This window comes from Trypanosoma cruzi, genomic scaffold (genome assembly GCF_000209065.1).
Source record: "Trypanosoma cruzi strain CL Brener 1047053516651 genomic scaffold, whole genome shotgun sequence".
Taxonomy (NCBI): domain Eukaryota; phylum Euglenozoa; class Kinetoplastea; order Trypanosomatida; family Trypanosomatidae; genus Trypanosoma; species Trypanosoma cruzi.
In genome coordinates, this window is record NW_001849468.1 from 76,543 (window position 1) to 93,879 (window position 17,337).

A 17,337-nucleotide genomic window follows, 5' to 3' on the forward strand; every position below is an offset into this window, starting at 1 on the left:
CTTGAATGCCTCTCTGACTAAGGCAGTTTTTCCCGGGGGCGTGTACCGTTTTTTTTACGCGTGGAGTGGGGGATGCGCTGCTGTCGGTGCAGGTTTTTTTTGTCTGCGTGTGTGTGTGTGAAAAGTTGATTTCCGCTTTGTGCTTTTTTCCCCCCCTTTCCGTATTCTTTTTGTGTCTGTGTCACCTTCGCGTCCCACACGGAAGAGTTCGCTTTCATCAGCCCCTCACGGCACAGGAGTGGGAGCCTGCCAAACCAAAAGCAAGCGAATACAAGAAAAAAGGAAAGGAAGAAAAGGCGAGGGGGAGAGCGGTGGGCCGCGTCATTAAATGTCAGACGTTGTCTTGCGCACGCCATTCACAATTAGGGAACGCGGGTGGCAATGCCTTGTGCGGCGTTCTCCTCCTCCCGTCTTTGCCGTGGCAGGATACAGCCCTGAGAACACCACCTGGGATGAGGTGCGCCTACTGGTGGTGGGCGCTGGCGGAATTGGCTGTGAGGTTCTGCACACTTTGGCACTGAGTGGGTTTACAGACATCACAGTTGTGGACATGGACACCATCGAACTCTCCAACCTCAATCGACAGTTTTTCTTTTCGGAGGCAGACATTGGTCGCAGCAAAGCGGAGGTAGCCGCGGCATTTGTGGAGCGGCGTTGCCCAGGTGTGAAGGTACATGTGGTATTTGGACGTATTGAGGACCAAACTGATGACTTTTATCGACAGTTTCATGCCGTCATTTTAGCAGTAGACTCCGTGGCGGCACGGCGGTGGATTAATCAAAAGATTGCGGAAATTGCCCTCTGGGAGATTGTGGATGTCGCGAAGGAAGGGCACGAGGGACGCAAGGAGAAACGTATCACCAGTTCGATTCCTTTTATTGACACCGGTACGGAGGGGTACGAGGCCTCCTGTCGTGTCATTCTCCTGGAGACGGGAAACACACCCTGCATTGAATGTGTGCTGGATCTTTACCCCCCGCGGAAGACGGTGCCATTCTGTACGCTAGAGAATGTTCCGCGGTCTCCGGAGCACTGTGTTCTATATGTGCAATTTCGTCTGTGGAAAGAACGGCGTCCGGGTGAGACACTTGATAGCGATGACAGAGAGCACATGGAGTGGATCTGCAATGAGGCCCAGCGTCGCAAGGAGGCCTTTGGTATCACAGGGCCCGACATTGACTTTTCTTTTGCACTCGGGGTTGTTAAGAACATTGTGCCAGCTGTCGGCTTCACCAATGCGTTGGTGGCCGGCCAGGCGACTCTGGAGCTTATGAAGCTGTTGACAGGTGTTGCTCCATCGATGCAAAGCTTTTCTTATTTCAACGGTGCTGCAGAATGTGGGGGGTTGACTTCATACGTGACGCCCCTCTCTCCAAATCCCTTATGCCCCGTTTGCGCCCCACGTCCTGTTCTGCTGCTCACATCTCAAATGACCCCACGACGCGTACTGGCTGCTGTGAAGGAGCAAATTCGACTTCCCACTGCTGTGCATGGGAAGTGCGAGCTTCAAGAGAGCTCATGGTCCGATGGAACATTACGGGTGCGTTTTGAGGGTGATGCTGAGGTCTGTCTCCTTTACAAGAAAACAAATCCATTGCGGACTCGCATTGTTGGATCCACCATTGAGGAGATCTTTGCGGCAAGTGGTCACGCGGATGCCTTTTCGCGGTGGTGTAGCGGGAGTGGAGTGACTTTCAACGTAGAGTACAGCTCCACGGACGTGTATTTCTCTGCCGAGGCCCTAATGTCAGGGGATGCGAGAGCATGACGTCCTTACTTATGAATTGCAGGCGGAGGAGATCATGATGCGCGTGGCGGTGGTGATGGTTGTGGTGCGGGGGGATTGAATTTCTGGATGTCTTGCTATTCTGTTTGTGAAAAGATGAAGAAAACAAATGAACAAAAACATGGGGTTTCTACTTTTTACGCGCATATTTACCATTGATCCCCAGAGGAAATGCAGAGGCAAAAAACAATCTCTCTGCGTGTTTGTGTGTGTTGGAAGCGGTGTGAGGAGACAAATTGATGGGAACGCTTTGTCGTGTAATTTTATTTCTTGTTGATTGTTTTTTTTTTTTTTTGTCTGCATTTGTTGTTATTGTTGTTGCATTTTTTTTTTCTTTGTGGAGCAGCAGCCCAGCGGGGAAAGGCGGGTGAAGTGTGAACAATGCGTTGGTTGCCGGCGCAATTGCGAGGATGTGGGACTGGGAGAAGGGACCACATTGCTGCCGTTGTAGCTCGAACCTTTTTTTTACAGCGCTGCCATGCGTCATCGACGGCGTCGACTTTTGGGGCGCGTGACGGAGAGGGGCTTAACAACCGGGACACGGGGAAGCCTCGCCGCAGCAGTCGGGGCGGGACGAGCAGCCACAGGCCAAAGTTTGCGAGGAGAGGCGGTGGAGAAGGTCAGCAACTGGGCGAGAGCAAGAAGGAAGAGGAGGGAGCCTCAGCCACTACCATCCAGGGCGGCAACAACAGCAGTGGGGGCTTTTCCCTTGGCAACGGCATGGAGGTGCAGCAGCCGGCGCTCTCACCTTTTGTTGAAGAAGATAAAATAGGGGTAAATGACGTGTTTTGTGGAAGAAATGAGGCGCGGGCCTTCAATGAGGACGCCTTGGTCTCTGCAATTGAAGGGATGCATCAAACTCTAGCGTCGACGTCGCCTCCTTTTTTTCGGGGGGCTCCCGTCGTGGGTGCCTCCAGTTGTGGTATGACGAGCAACGCGAAACTTGCAAAGGCACTTCAAAGGTGGCCGGAGGTGCTCCACCGTCTTCGGGCAATCGCCTTGCCGCTCTTGTTGAAGGCCTCCGACACAACTCCGCCGTCTGTGTCTTCCGTGGCGGAGGCATGCCAAGCTCTCACTGAAGCGCTTATTGTTGTAGATGATGTCTCAAGGACGACAGGCATGCGTGCAGAGCGCATGTTTCCTGCCACTCTAGTTGTGGCACTGTGGAGCTGTCTTCCAAGGTTTTATTTGCAAGCACAGCATTTCTCCAGAGCACCCCATGCCCATGGGTCTTTAGCACCCGCGCTGGCTGAGGGTTTGCCGTCTTTCTGGTGGGAATTCAAAAATGCCAGACGGGCGCTTGCGCTGCGCACTCGCGAGTTAAATGATTTGTTATTGCCGTCCGATCTTGTGCGGGTGTTGGTGTGCATGGAGCAATGTGGAGCACTTTCCGATGATATTATTGGCCCGATAGGGACGCAGCTGCTCCGGCGACACAAAACTTCTGCAGCTCCGCTTAATGGTCCGCAGCATGTCGCCACAAATCACCTTTTATCTGCACACTTTGTAGCGTCTGTTGTGGACAAGGAAGAATCACCGTTTCAAGGCGACACTGCGCTTGCTTTTGCCCGTTTGCTTGGACGAGCATACATAGTGAATCACTTTCAGTTGCACCGGCTCATGCACACCATTCTCCTACCCCAAGTGGTGGTGGCTCTGCAGGCCAGTGCCCCTGACGAGATCATTCTCTTTGAGTTGACGAGGTGCTATATCCGCTACGCCGTTTCGGGCAGTGCTGTATCACAACTCACAGCTTTGTGGATGCCGCACTTGTCTTGTATGACACTAGACAAATGCTCGGAGCTTCTGGGCATTTTGGGTAATGGTGGCGTTGGTCGTGTTGCCGTTGTCGCTGAAGAGGATTATTTTCCTCTGGTTGAGGCCGTTCTAAAACGGGCGTCTCTGTTGTTTCACCATGAGCATCAAAGCCGCTCTACTGGGGTGCCGCCCGCCGCCAATTTGGTGCCCGGTGCCATTGCGGATGTGAGTACGGTGGTGAGTGCTGATAGTGTGGTGAGGTTCATTTGTGCTCTTGTGACGGTGAACTCCGTCCATTGGGGGGAAATGTACGTTTTGGCAGCAACGGCGTTGGAGCGGTCACTCGATGGACTTTTCGTTTCCGATGTGGTTCGCGTTACTAGGGCGCTTTTGCGTCGTAACTCCCACATACCGTACCACTCCCTTCACTCTCGTTTGGCAAATCGGCTCCTCATTGACGAGGCGGCCCTGACGGACGTGAAAATTGGGGGTCTGTCGTTGCTGGCCGCCGCGCTGATGTCGTCGCCGTCGTCAACGCCACCTGCAACCTCTGTTTCTTCCAATAAACAATTACCGTGTGACATGCAAACGGCTGTTTTGAAGAGCCCGGGCGGCGCTGATCTCATTGGGTTGGATGGGGCTCGAGCACTTGCCGTGTTCCGACGTCATGGGAAAAGGCTGGGCTTGCGGAGCTTTGCAGCCGCAATGTGTGTGGCTCCACTGGCGCAGCTGCCACGTCGTTCTCAGGAATCTGTCATCATGCACTTTACTTCCATTTCCTCAGCGCTGGAGGTACCATGGCTTGTGAGGGGGATGATGTCGTTGACCTCGCAGATACCTGAGGCGGTGGATCCGGTTTCGGTGCAACGTTGGTTTTCACGCTTTACGGCCGTTGATGTCGCCCGCCAGTTGGACATGGAACACGCGGCGATGTTGTTGAGAATTTTGTCCGACGATGAATACAGCCGTGATTGCGCTTTGGCAAAGGAGAAAATAGTAAAGCATACCAGTACACTCTTATTACAAGAGAGTGTTTCGTTGGATGCGCTGATTCCTCTAGTTGTCGCATTGCAGCGTGCAAATGTGTTTTTCCCCCACTTGTATTCTCGTATTTGTCGCATTCTTCTTGCAAATGTGCGCCAAACACCATGGAGGCTACTTCTCCCTGTCTTTCACGTTGTGGCGGATGAGTTTACGCGAAGACCACACGGGAATGGAAGCGTTTTTCGCGATGTATGGGAGCAGCTTCGGACGCGTCTCATGGAAGAGGCGGCATCGTCGCTAGAGGCAGAGGATGTTGTTTTGGCTCTTAATGGGCTTGCGGCACTAGATGTGAGCGATCGTCGTGTGTTCTCCGTCCTGCTGCATCGACTCTGGACGATTTACCTAAGTGTTTGTGCCCCTACAGGGGCCGAGTACGGTTCTGCGACGGCGGAGACATCGCCGAAACCGGTGGTATGGATGGATAGCCTCCTTTCTGGCTGCACACCAAGCGCTCTTGCTGTTCTCATCACCACACTCATTTATACAGGCCGTGGGAAAGTCATTGATGCGTTTATGCCTTGGCTGCTGCTTCGCACTCGCCCCGTTGTGAAGGATCTCTATCCAATTGACCTGCTTCATCTCATGCCGGCCTTATTGTCTTGTTTCATTGCTGCAAGCACAATGGATGGGGATGCCAGCTGTGACCGTACCGCATGGCTATGTAGTCCTGTGAACCACACCATTCTTCACACCACGTACGATCAGTGCCGTGAGTTGTTTCTTCACATGTATGAGGATGAGGCAACTGCCAAGGATCCGACGGCAATAAGGACTCAGCGAGCAGAGTGGACTCCAAAGGTACGTGTGTCGGTGTCAAGGGTGCCGCGATACCTGTTTGCGGAGCTTCTTGTCGCACTTTGTCAGTGTGGGCTGCGTGACGAGGCCGTGGCCACGGCCTCTGCATCGCGGGTGACGCGACGGTTGTGTATGCAATTACCCGTTGCGGAATTGGTGGATTTAACCATGGCCCTCTGCTTCCACTTCCCGCCCCCACCAACACGGCTGGAAGAAGTCACGGTGAACGATGAGGGGGGCGTCACGAGGGATGAGAAGGGGGAACGCTACGAAAAAAAAAGGGAAGGGACGAATTGCATTTCTTCTTGCAAAAGTACAGAGGGAAATGATGTTGCTGCTGCGACGTCTTCAGCACCAGCCCCACACCAACGCTTTTTATTACCTGTGCTGACTGCATTGTGGGACCGGGCGGAGGAGTTGCAGTCCTCCCATGTTGATGCATTGTTACGGTGTCTGCGACATTATTACGGTGAAAAGGTTGACGCGGACTTTTTGGATCGTCTTTTGAAGCACAAGGAGGCGACGCTTGCCGGGGTGCATGCGAGTCATCGGCGGCCCCAGGACACCGCAGCGGCTGAGCAGGGACCAGCGAATTTGGATGAACCCACGGCGGAGGACCTTTTCGTGTCGTGAGTTCTTAAGGGAGGTTGAATGAGGAGGGGTAGAGATAACAGTGATCGTTGAGAGAGAGAGAGAGTGTGTGTGTGTGTGTGTCTAGCCCAGACGCATATTCATGAATAAGGAAGAGCGTCTATCAACATTGGACCGCCCTAAATCCCAATTATTACTTATTTATTTTTGTTGTTGTTGTGTTTCTTGATATTACTTCGCTGCCTTATCTCTTAACGATTTCATCAACCATGACGAGGCGGCACCTGCCTCAAAAGTATAAGAAACAAGCATAGAAGTTGAATGTATTTATTTTGCTCCTCTGCATACTCTTTGAAGGAGAATATCATACGTGCCTATAGACACGGCAGTGAGCGGGGGAGGGGGAGAAGAGGGTTGTGTTTTTTCCCTGTGAGGGGAAGAAAATTACCGCTAGGGGCGAAAAGAGATAGAGAACGATAAAAAACAAAAAACAAAAACAAAATAACAGATGCAGTTGGAAGGCAAAGAAGAGGCTGACATGTCAATTGAGAAACCAAGCGATGTCACGCCATTGGACCCAGCGTTCTCATCCAGATTTGTTGAAACGTCACTAGAGGGCGGTAGGGAGCATTCTAAGACGTTTTATGCGCCCTGGTCGGAGCGCTCCTGCTCCCTCACCGCCACTGGGCAGCGGCCCTTTGATGGCATGAGCTTTAATGCAATATCCACGCCGGGGAACAAACAGACGAAGGCATTAACGTCTGCGTTCAAGAAAGGGAGGGGCCGTAAAGGTCGCAATGAGGCGCAGGTGCCTTTGCTGGTGGAAAAAACAATGGAAGCGTTGGAGGAGAAGGCACTTGATACAAACACGGCGGATTATAATTCCGAAAATTTGGATGCGATTTTCGCAAAGTTGGAGGAGGTGCCGGCGGTGGCGGATGGACGGACGCATTTGCAGGTGCTTGACACCTCTGCAAGGGCACGGCCACCATGGTGGCTGCGCCGGTGGACGGAGTTGAAGCTGTTTCTAAATAGCACTTCAGTGCGAGGGAAGTCCATTGACAGTGTGATTGGCATGGCAATGGATCAGTTGGACGCCGATGTGGATGCGGTGCGGGTCCTCGGGAAGGAACTTGCTGATAACAAGGACGTCGACCTTTGTCAACTCAGCGCAAGCAGGGTTGAGCAGATTGAACAAGAGGAGGAAGGCGAGAAGGAAAGGAATTTGCTGCTGCCCCCATTACTTCCGGAGGATGAGCGGAAGAGAACAAGCACAGGGGCGAGTGGGGAACATGCTACTAGTGAAATGTTAGCGCAACTTGTGCCGCCATGGCTGTATGCTGATACGGGAAGGCGCATGACGCAGCAGCTATCACAGACCCTTGCGGTTGTGCAAAAGAAATTAGTTGAAAAGATGTCCGACGATGTGGAAGGGGCGGAGATGAGACTCTTGGGAATTTTTAATTGTGGCGGGTATGACGGGACACAGCGCGTTTTTGTGTGTCCGGCGGTGCAGCGTCTGCATGCGTCTGTCGTGCGGAAGTCCATTCTTATGGACTTGTTTGCTTCGCAGACGAATCTGCGTCAGAAGCGGGCCCAACTTATAAGCGATGGATTTTGGACGCAGACACCACGGATCCATGCGGATTACCTCACGGATGAGGATATTCGACCATTGTACGACCCCACCACTTTACATCTGCTAGGCTCCAATGACCGCTCTTCTCCGACGAAAACAGGAGGGAGCTCTCCGAATGATCACTCTCTTTTTATTCACATTGACTACATCCGTTTTCGGCCGACTGCAAATTCTGCGTGGCAGCATGCTGGTGAAGCTTCCATAGCAGATGTCGCATCACCTTGGTGGGATGGACGAAATATTGATGCGGGCATCACAAACACCCTGTCAATGGACTCGGCAGGCAATCACCAGCCCCAGAACAACGGCAATGCCAAGTCATTGGTGACCTTCACTCAGGAGGAGCGAATTGTCTCCGATTTATTGGACAAATACGAGCAGTACCGCATGGTGGAGTTAAATTTTTTGCCGCATCTAAAGAGTCGTCGCTTTTACAAGGAACAGCTGGAGAACTTGGAGCGGCAGCCTTGCCATACAGAAGAACAGAAAAAACTCAAAGCCTTGCTGTTGCGGCTTTTAAATCTCACATGTGAACTTGAGCGTGTGTATCTTAAAGAGATGGTGTCTGCCTGGCGACGAATTGCGCGGCTGCGTGGTGAAAACCCAGATGACTGTTTTGCCCCATTTCCGCCTTCCAGCGTCGGGGCAACTCCGAACGAAGAGAGTACGCCCTTTTCTCCCTCCAATCCGACGTCACAGAGGGATGGTGTCGAGGGGATTGGATTACGGCGAGGTTTCTTGGGTCTCTCCGAGGGAGCCGTATCGCTGTTGAGTGACGGTCCATCAGAGCTACAGGTGCAGATGCCGACCAATGCACGTCTCCGTATGTACTCGCGGTATCACGGCGAGGGTGCGGTAATGACTCCCATTCAGGAAGAAAATTTATTAGAATACACGCCGGTTATTGAGGGGGTGATAGCACCCCCACATGTGCTTGTTGACGGAGGGTCACAAGTGGGCGAGAATGGCGTGACGTCACCATCACCATCGTCACCGCCGCAGGTTTTTTTGCCGTCGTCTACACTGCAAAACAGCAAGTCGACTCTGTTTCAGGTACTTGTTTTCTTTCGAACGAACTTTGTTGTTCCTCCACATTTCGTGGGGTGCACGGCCCCACGAGCACTGAATTCTTCAAAGTTGCTTTTTTTAAACGAGACCTTTGAGTTACGCACGTTACAGGAACCCCAAGAGATCCTCCTTCACATTCTCTCCGTGCGAGGGGGATCGGATGGTGATTGTGTGATTGCCACCGTCAGTGTTTTCCCTTCACTTACTCGGGCGCATCTGTTGCTTCCGTTACGGGCTCCTATTTCCTTTTCATACCGTGGCACGACCTACAGAAAGCACGGAGGTGGTGTCTTACCAGGCCTCGTTTCACTCTCAACAACATGGACTACGATAAAAGGAATGACGGTGGAGGAAATTGAAGGCCTATTCCTGCGCGGTGACGCGGACCCGTTAGATCCACAGCATGGACCCTTGTTGGCCACACTGAAAGCCCATTACATGGAATTACGAGGAAACACAACGACGCTGCCTGCAAGGGCAGACGTTCCTTTGCCAGGACTCAGCGAAGGTGCCACGTCAGGGATGAGACATCGAGGGCATCGTCCAAGTACCACCACTAGACCACCACATCCTCTGGAAGGTGCAAATTGGAGCAAACGGTTGGAGCTGCTTCACCGGCGTTGGTTGTTTTACATGGCAGGTGTCACTCTGCAGGACGCAGTGGAGGCCCGTCTTTTTTCTCAGCCTGTCCCACTGGAGGAATTTGAATGTTATGAGTTACAGAGCCGTGTAGAACGTGAGGCTCAAAGTGAAAGACGTAAATTGAAGTTTAAGATACCTTCTGATGCACAGTCTCTTGGCGATGCGGAGGTGGATTTGTTGCCCAAAGTATTTATTCTTAGCCCACTTTCATCCAAGGAGAAACTTCATCTGTGGCAAGAGCGTCTGCGCCGCCTCAAGGCACGCCGCACATCCTCCCGCAAGTTGGAGGATCATGAGCTTCTGGAGCGGCACGTTATTTTACCAAAACTACGACCGGTGAAGGGCATCCACTTGACTCCGGAAAGTCAACTCAATCCTCGACGTGAGGCGCGGCCTAAGGTTGACAAAATAACTCGAGAATCGCTTGTGGTGAAGCAAGACTCACGCATTGTTGTGCACATCATGAGGGCGACAACGCTGCCCCAGCGCTCTGATGGCACCCCATTGGAGCCTTTTGTTGAGGTCGGTTTTGTCTGTGAAACCGTGGTCTCGCGCAGTGAGGTCGGTACATCACCTTCATGGTTTGAGACCCTCAACATTCCCTTTTCTCCTCCCGACTTTGACGATGAAACACTCTCCTTGATTGAGGACGACATTGTTGTATCCGTGTATGACAAGGTTGAGATTCCAATGGCTTCAACTTCACTGGTAACGGGCGTGGTTTCTCATGAGACGCACTACCGAACAGAGCGTCGCCTACTGGGGAAGTTGCGTTTGCCCTTTTTTACCCTCTACGAGGCGGATCAAGCGCGTGTGGAAGGGCAGTTTCCTCTATCAACGCCACGATGGGTGCTTGGGTATCTTCCAGATGGAACTGACGCGACCGCTGCCATTAACCCATTAAAATTGCTTCGCGGTGAATCGACTCATTCACACCCGTCTATACAATTGTACATTGCGCTTTGGCCACCACTTCGTCACGCTACGTCTAGAGAAATGGACCAGTCCACCATTTCACGGCTTTTGACGCAACTGAATGTTTCGGCGCAACTCCATTATTTACATGGGATTGCGATGAAATGGAGACGTGATGCCTTGATAAGGATCAAAGCTCTCTCTTCAGTGAACCCCGTGGCTCAAATGCGAGAGATTGAACCCTTTGTGTTTTGTACAACGGGGGATTTAACTCTTGTGTGCCGTTATCTCCTTGCGAATGGTGGTCCACCGCCGTTGACCACAAGAACAGTGGAGGAGGCGATTCGATTTGTCTCATTATTGCCGTTTTGTATTGACACTCTTACATGGGGTGATAAAGATGTTTGGAGCACAAACGCGGAGTTTCTCCGTATTAGAGAAGGGGACTATGAGGAACTTTCTCTTTTACTGGCCCATTTCTTGCGTTTTCTTGCACCAGAGGAGGCGACATTTGTGGTGACAGGCAGAGGTGTCGTCCATCACCATGTGGTGATGGTTTTGCACTCCTTTGGGGGTGAGCTTCGTCTCATCGACCCACGTGCCGGTTGTGTTTGCCCTGTGCATGATCCTCATCTCACTTTTTTTCGTGATGTGCACATGGTAGTGTCGCACAATCAGCTGTGGGCAAATGTTCAGTTGAGTGGTGCCCCACATCGGATGGAATGGAATTTAAACGACCGACGCTTTTGGCTGCCATGCTTTGAACACGAGGACGAAAATGTGAGGGCCTGTTTACCCTACATCGCCGCAATACAGCGACAGTTTTTGCTGTTTTCTATGCCAGATCCACAGAAGGAGCGGGAGATTGAGCAGCAGTTGCACAAGGCCGTTCGTCGTGCTCTGGTTGGGTGGCGCAATAATCGACGGCTTGCATTTCATCACGGCGTCGTCCCAATCCTTCAGGCTCTTCTTAGGGATGCCGAGGATGAACTTTGCCAGTATGCCAGTGTGCGTCGTGAGGCCGTGACGATGCGTGCCAGAGAGATGTTGAATGATTACTTTGGCGACGAGTTGCTGAAGGATCCCTTCCAAAGTGACCAATGGCGAGGGGAGCACCGCAGTCAAGCTGCCGGTGGCGACTTCCGAGTGGATGTAAAAAGGCCCAGAATCTGCATTATGGGAAGCCCCGTGAATGCCGCCTATGAACCCAATGACACAAGTTATCAATCTATTCTGCAGCAGGTGTTCGAGACTGCAGTGCATGAGGTGGGTACGAATACGGTTAGTTTTGCGATTGGTGTTTACGTCAAGGGATACACCAGCGATGTTTACTCCATGTGGGTGTTTCTGGTGGCACTTTATGAGGTTTCGGTCTCTTCTTCATATTAATCTGCCTCATTAAACGTTTCTAGACACACAACCATGTACACAATTTCAACGCAAGGGCATAAACAAAAACATGAAATAAGAGTAAATAACATAGATTTGCACTTATAATGGTGATGTAAATAAATAAATATATACTTTTATATATATATATATCCTGTTGTTGGTGGTGTGTGGGGAAATAGGGAATGGGGCCATTTTTTAATGTTGTTTAAATGAATGAGAAAATGAGAAATATGATTGTGTGGGTGTGTGTGTTTTTTTTTTTTTACTTTTATACAAATATATTTTTTAAATTTTTAATTCTTTTGATGCGTTTGTAATAGCAAGAAAACACCATCTTCCGTCTGTTTGTGTGTGTTTGCCCGGGGAATCTTTTATACGGGCCGTATCGTGGCTCGCAGTGTCTCAAGGAGGAGGGGAGTTGGTTTTAGTGGCGGGAAAGATGATGTCCAAAGCCGCATACATGATGCAAGACCAACTGCGGAGGAACTACACTCTCATCACGGACATTCATAGTCCCAACATCTTCATCGTTCGTGGTTTTTTGCCCTTTCCACAGGGCCTTGCCGCGCTGACGGTTTTGTTTCGTGGCAAATTGGCTGCCGATGTCTACAGTCACCCGTACTTCATTGAAAAGCAGAGTGACCCCTCCCAGCCTTCCCCGCAGCTGCACCTCACTGAGGAATGCCAGAGTGTGATGAAAATCATCAAGGGGTTGCATTTCATGAGGGATGACAGCAGTAAGCTGGACAACACAATGGTTTTTGTGACGGACTACAACGTCGAGACCAAAGGGAGGATGCCCACCTTCAGTAGCGAGGCTGAAGATGCTGCAGAGATGGCAGAGCGAGAGCAACGCATTGGAGAAGACGTTGGGAAATGGGAGGAGCGCACGTTACGCCACCGGTGGCGAAGGGCGGCGGCAGCTCGACGTCACTGCAGCAGTGGTAACGGTGGCAATTTCCCTTTTTCCCCAAACTCAGCGTTAAGTTTACACACGCGCCAAAGCCACGTTGTTGAGGATGAGCAGCAGAGTGCTTTAGAAAAGACACGTAGACTTGTTGAGCGGGAAGGGGCCCACACAGTTCTTTACAATCCTATCGCCACCGATCCCAAAACATTTAGCGCAACCATACGGAAACTTAATGAAGAGGAGCGTGTGGTAAAAACCATTGTTGTTCCCACGCGGCAAGGATGGGGAAGTGTGAATGTGTGGGCCGAGGCGTTTCCGGACGCCGATATTCTGTGCAGTGGAGATGGACTCCATCATGGCGCCCTGCATCAGCCGTCTGCGAAGGAAGAGCGTCGTGTAGGTGGCTGCATGAATATGGGCAATGGTGTTACAGGGCTTTCTTTTCCAGAGGTGGAAACGAATGATTCCTGCAATGCGGAGGATTTTAATGACGCTGCCTCCGCTGCCGCCACAAATTTAGACAGGGACAACATGTGCAGGCTTTTTCTCCAGCATGCTCCCGCTGCCAACTGGCAGGAAGCTGACGACGAAGTGCGTCGCTCGCCTCGTGTTATTCCGCTTGGTGAAGTGGCACAACACCGGATCACACCCAATATTGATTTGTTGCGAGTCGCTGGTGATGATCAAACAAACGAATACGTACTTTACGATTGTGAAAGTGGAGCCCTTGCTTGTACGGATCTTTTCCACGGGGAGTATGGCGATTTTGATCCTGTGAACACGTGGATGTGCCGTGTGTGGTTTAAGTTTATGAAGGGGGGAAATTACAAGCGTATTGACTTTGTTCCTCAATTAAAATGGCTGCAGGTAAAGCGCCATGGAAGTTTGGAATTGCTGCGGGGGACCGTTGATATGCTCACCAGGACACGACCCATTAATTATCTGCTTTATGCTCATGGGACTCCGCCGCGCATAGAAGACCCCGCGGACTCGTTACGCTTGCAATGGGGCATGCCGCCTTTGGGACCTCGGCAGGAGAAGGACAGGCACAATGAGGACTGTCGGGAGAAGACACATGGATGAGATTGGAGTGCAACTTTGCCGGTGTGCATCTTGTCCTCAGTTCACTGCCCATTAGTATACATATATATATATATATAATTTGTCGTGTTTTTTGTCGTTGTTGTTGGAATTGAATTATTATTATTATTATTCCTGTTGACTGCCAGTTTTTCGGTGAAGCGGTGTTTTTTTTTTTGTTGTTGTTGTTTCTCCCTGCGGCCGGGGAGGGGAAGGACTAGGGGTAATGGCAACACACAGTTCAGTCCCACCACGGCTGGACACGAAACGGCTCGAGGTGTGGCGCACGGTCTCCGAGAGCACCACCGGAAACTTGGGCTTCTCTTGTGCGCTGGAGCCTCTAATGGAACAACTTTGTTGGGAACGGAAGAAGAATATGAGGGATATTTACGGCGGCGGGGGAGAGAGGGCGGCTCAGTTACTTGCAACCGGGTTGGACATCGGTGCTGACAACGGTACCGTCAGCGCCATCTTGACTCAAGCGCGTGGATGCTCAGAAGTACGGTCTGTTGGTGTAGTTACAACGCCAACGACACGTGCTCTGTTTCCAGGCAGAGACGAGGCGACACCTATCAAATCCACTCATGACGAAAAAGAGGGTGATCTTGTCAATGTCCCTCAAATCAACGACTTCTCGGCTCTCACTCGTCAGTGGGAGGTACAGGCTGCTTTGGCCGCTGCCAGGAATGGATCCAGACGCCATCGCCGGCGAATGGTGCGATGCGATAGCGACGAGCGTCAAGACGACGAGGGCAATGAGGATGGGGAAGGGCCTGCGGCGATGCCTGTGGGAGACAAGAAGGAATGCCCAAAACCCTCCGGCGGATGTTCTTATCCTGGGTGTTCTCATTCGCGAGATATTTTTTCCGACGAGGGCGACAAGGAATTCTCCGAGACAGAGGAGGAGGCTGTGGAGGGCGAAAATAACTTTGGAAAAGAGGGCCATCTTGCCTGCGTTCCGGGCGATGTTATTCATAACCGATTTGCTTTGATCTGCCAGTTGGGTTGCGGTCGCAGTAGTCGTGTGTGGCTTGCTGTAGATCTTGTTCAGTGCTCTGTTTCGCGCCGTCGGCTTATAAGCAACTTGGACGATCATCAACTTTGCATGCATTTTTCTTCCCTGGTCCAACCGCTCTTTGTTGCCATCAAAGTGTTCCGTTGTGGTTTGATGTATGAGGAACGTGCGGAGTCTGAGGCGTTGTTGTTGGCGTACATTAGAGAATTTAAAAAAGCAGAGTGGCTACAACGGCAATTTTCTCTTCCACGTTTTAATGTAGAATCAAGTGAGATGTCAACACTGAACACATCGACAGCACCGATTGCGAATGTTTCGTCTGCTATGTTCTCTGGCCACAGTCGTTTTTCTGAAACCGACTCTCAAAGTAGCGGTGAGTGGACAGCCCAGTCATCTGGTATTTGTCGTGTATCTTTTATGCGGGACCAATTTACTCACCGAGGTGCATTTGGTGTGCATCATTGCATTGTTTTGGATGTGATGGGTGCTTCTCTTGATAAATTCATGGATGGGAGAAGACCCAAGGGGATACCGGCAAGTACTGCCAGTAGTATCATTCGCTCCGTTTTGGAGGACCTTGCATCACTTGCGATGATGCATATTGCCCACACGGACATTAGGCCCGCAAGTATTTTTTTAATGGAGCGCGAGGGGCACGTCGCAAAAGGTGCAAAAAACTTTAGTACGCAAAATTCAGGCAGTTCCGAGCTGACGGAATCAAACTTGAGAGTGCCGCGCGGTCGAGCGTCAAAGTTACATTCTTCTCGAACTGAAGTGGGCGAGCGACCCACTGTGTCATTGCCGCCATTCTTAAAAGATATTGTCGACACTCCTCGCACTGGGCGTTGTCAAAGTGCCCGCGGCGATTCTTTTCAGTCTTTGAGCGAGGCGGGTCTGTGGTGCGCACGAGTGAACCCTCCACACGCGGTGCAACTCTCCGACTTTGATCACTCCATTATTCTTTCTACCCGTTTGAAGCGGGACCACGACAATTCTCTTAAGAGCGGGTTGGACAACGGCGGTGACTTGACGGAACTGACGGAGGACGGGGCGAAACACACCGCCAACCCCTACAGTCGGCCCGTCGGTGGTGGTGTTTTGACTCCCGACATGCCGGTGATGACTGCGCCAGATGGCAAGGAAAGAGTTTCAGTTTTCACATTGTCGTGTCAATTCGCGGCTTCTTTGAGGATGTCTTCTCCGTCAGCGTGCGAAACGAGCCTTGTGAATGAGTTAAAGCGGGATATCTTGGCACGACGAAGCTATAAACGTGGTGTGTTGCTTCAGTCACGGGAGTATCGTTCTCCAGAGATAATCCTCGGGAAGGACTATAATGCCACCATGGATATTTGGTCCGTGGCCTGCACTGCGTATGAGCTTCTCTTTGATCGTCGTCTTTTTGATCCCATTCGTGATTTCACGGAGGCTTTGGAGCGCGAGAAGGGGGAAGGAGAGGCGGACCGGAAAGACGGGAAAAAAAATTTCTCGAGTGTTGGCGAAATTCACGGGTGTAACGCAACAGAGTCGGCTTCTGTGGAAAGTGTTAATGAGCGCAACGTCCACAATCTTTGGTTTCGTGCTGTTTGCTTTAATGAGCATGAAAAAAACATTGACGTGTTTCACTTGCGCCGGATGGTGCTTCTTCTTGGGCCCCCTACTCCGCGCTATATATTTTCTACTCCCATGGGCGAGTACGTGAGAGAGTTTTTTGACGCTCATGGCCGCTTTATCTTTCTCACTAAATACGAGCAAATGCAGCTGTATTGTACTGATGATAGTTGTGAGGCGCATTCTTCTTGTTTGCCCTCCCGTGTTGCCTGCGATGTCGCTGATAATGTGTCAGCGACAGCAAAAAAGCACAAGTCTGCGGGCGTCCCGGCAAACGAGAGCAATTCCCGGCGACGCGATTTGGGGGCCCATTGTTGCTGTCGCGGTGTGACTTCCGCCTGGCTGAGGCTGCGGGAACAAATTCAGGCGCGACTAGGGAAGGAGGAGGGCGTTGCGTTTGAGGACTTCTTGAGGCGGTGCCTGCAGTGGAACCCGGAAGAACGGCCAACTGCACACGCCTTGCTGAGGACTTCGTGGGTGGCTGCCGCGGAAGACGCGAGACCTGGATTTGCCGAATGAGGAGGAAAAAGAGGCAGGTGGAAGGTGAGGATGAAATGAAGGGTGTTGTGGGCGCGATGTCTTCTGTCCCGTTCCTTTTACTTGAGGCTTTTTTTTCCTGCCGTCCCATCCACAACCACCACCTTCTCTGTTGCCCTCCACGCTGAGGGAGGGAGTGCAACGGCTGCGGGCCCTTAAAAAAAAAGACTCCACCTTGTGAGTTTATAAGGAGCCCGGCTGCCATAACTTTTATGCATTCATTTGTTCACGGGTGTGTGAGTGTTGGATGAATTTACTTCTTAGTGTGTGGGGTGTTGGGTCAAACTGCCACTCCCCTTTGTGTCACACACACACAACCTCTCTCCCTTTCTCCGTGTGTCTTTTTTCTTTTTGTAGGAATAGGGGACAGGGTCTTGGACAGGAGCGTATTCTTATATCGCCTGTAAAATCGTTTCTTTCTTTTTTTTTTTTGTTCGCATATTTGGGATTGAAATGACGGATGTATCTTTTTTTTTTTTTTTGCATTTTTACTGCTCCTCATTTCCAGAGAAACGCGCGCAAGCATTTATTTACATGCAAATGCGTTTTTGACACCT

General features: G+C 51.3%; 5 protein-coding genes across 5 annotated transcripts, besides 5 other annotated features; all 5 read left to right on the top strand.

The window, feature by feature from the left end:
* Positions 1-17,337: part of a sequence feature (heterozygous, non-Esmeraldo-like haplotype) that runs on past both edges of the window.
* On the top strand, positions 329-1,768 carry Tc00.1047053510155.120 (ubiquitin activating enzyme, putative; the record flags this gene model as incomplete). Its single annotated transcript, XM_815024.1, has 1 exon — positions 329-1,768. One exon carries the CDS (start codon positions 329-331, stop codon positions 1,766-1,768), a length of 1,440 nt encoding a protein of 479 aa, XP_820117.1.
* Positions 2,048-2,123: a sequence feature (T-rich).
* Positions 2,168-6,016, top strand: Tc00.1047053510155.130 (hypothetical protein, conserved; the record flags this gene model as incomplete). Its single annotated transcript, XM_815025.1, has 1 exon — positions 2,168-6,016. The coding sequence occupies one exon, from the start codon at positions 2,168-2,170 to the stop codon at positions 6,014-6,016; it is 3,849 nt and encodes a 1,282-aa protein (XP_820118.1).
* Tc00.1047053510155.140 (hypothetical protein, conserved) lies at positions 6,483-11,627 on the top strand (the record flags this gene model as incomplete). The annotated part of the gene is made up of 1 exon (XM_815026.1): positions 6,483-11,627. The coding sequence occupies one exon, from the start codon at positions 6,483-6,485 to the stop codon at positions 11,625-11,627; it is 5,145 nt and encodes a 1,714-aa protein (XP_820119.1).
* Positions 11,741-11,780: a microsatellite.
* Positions 11,882-11,929: a sequence feature (AT_rich).
* On the top strand, positions 12,070-13,623 carry Tc00.1047053510155.150 (hypothetical protein, conserved; the record flags this gene model as incomplete). Its single annotated transcript, XM_815027.1, has 1 exon — positions 12,070-13,623. The coding sequence occupies one exon, from the start codon at positions 12,070-12,072 to the stop codon at positions 13,621-13,623; it is 1,554 nt and encodes a 517-aa protein (XP_820120.1).
* Positions 13,684-13,704: a sequence feature (AT_rich).
* Tc00.1047053510155.160 (protein kinase, putative) lies at positions 13,847-16,762 on the top strand (the record flags this gene model as incomplete). The annotated part of the gene is made up of 1 exon (XM_815028.1): positions 13,847-16,762. One exon carries the CDS (start codon positions 13,847-13,849, stop codon positions 16,760-16,762), a length of 2,916 nt encoding a protein of 971 aa, XP_820121.1.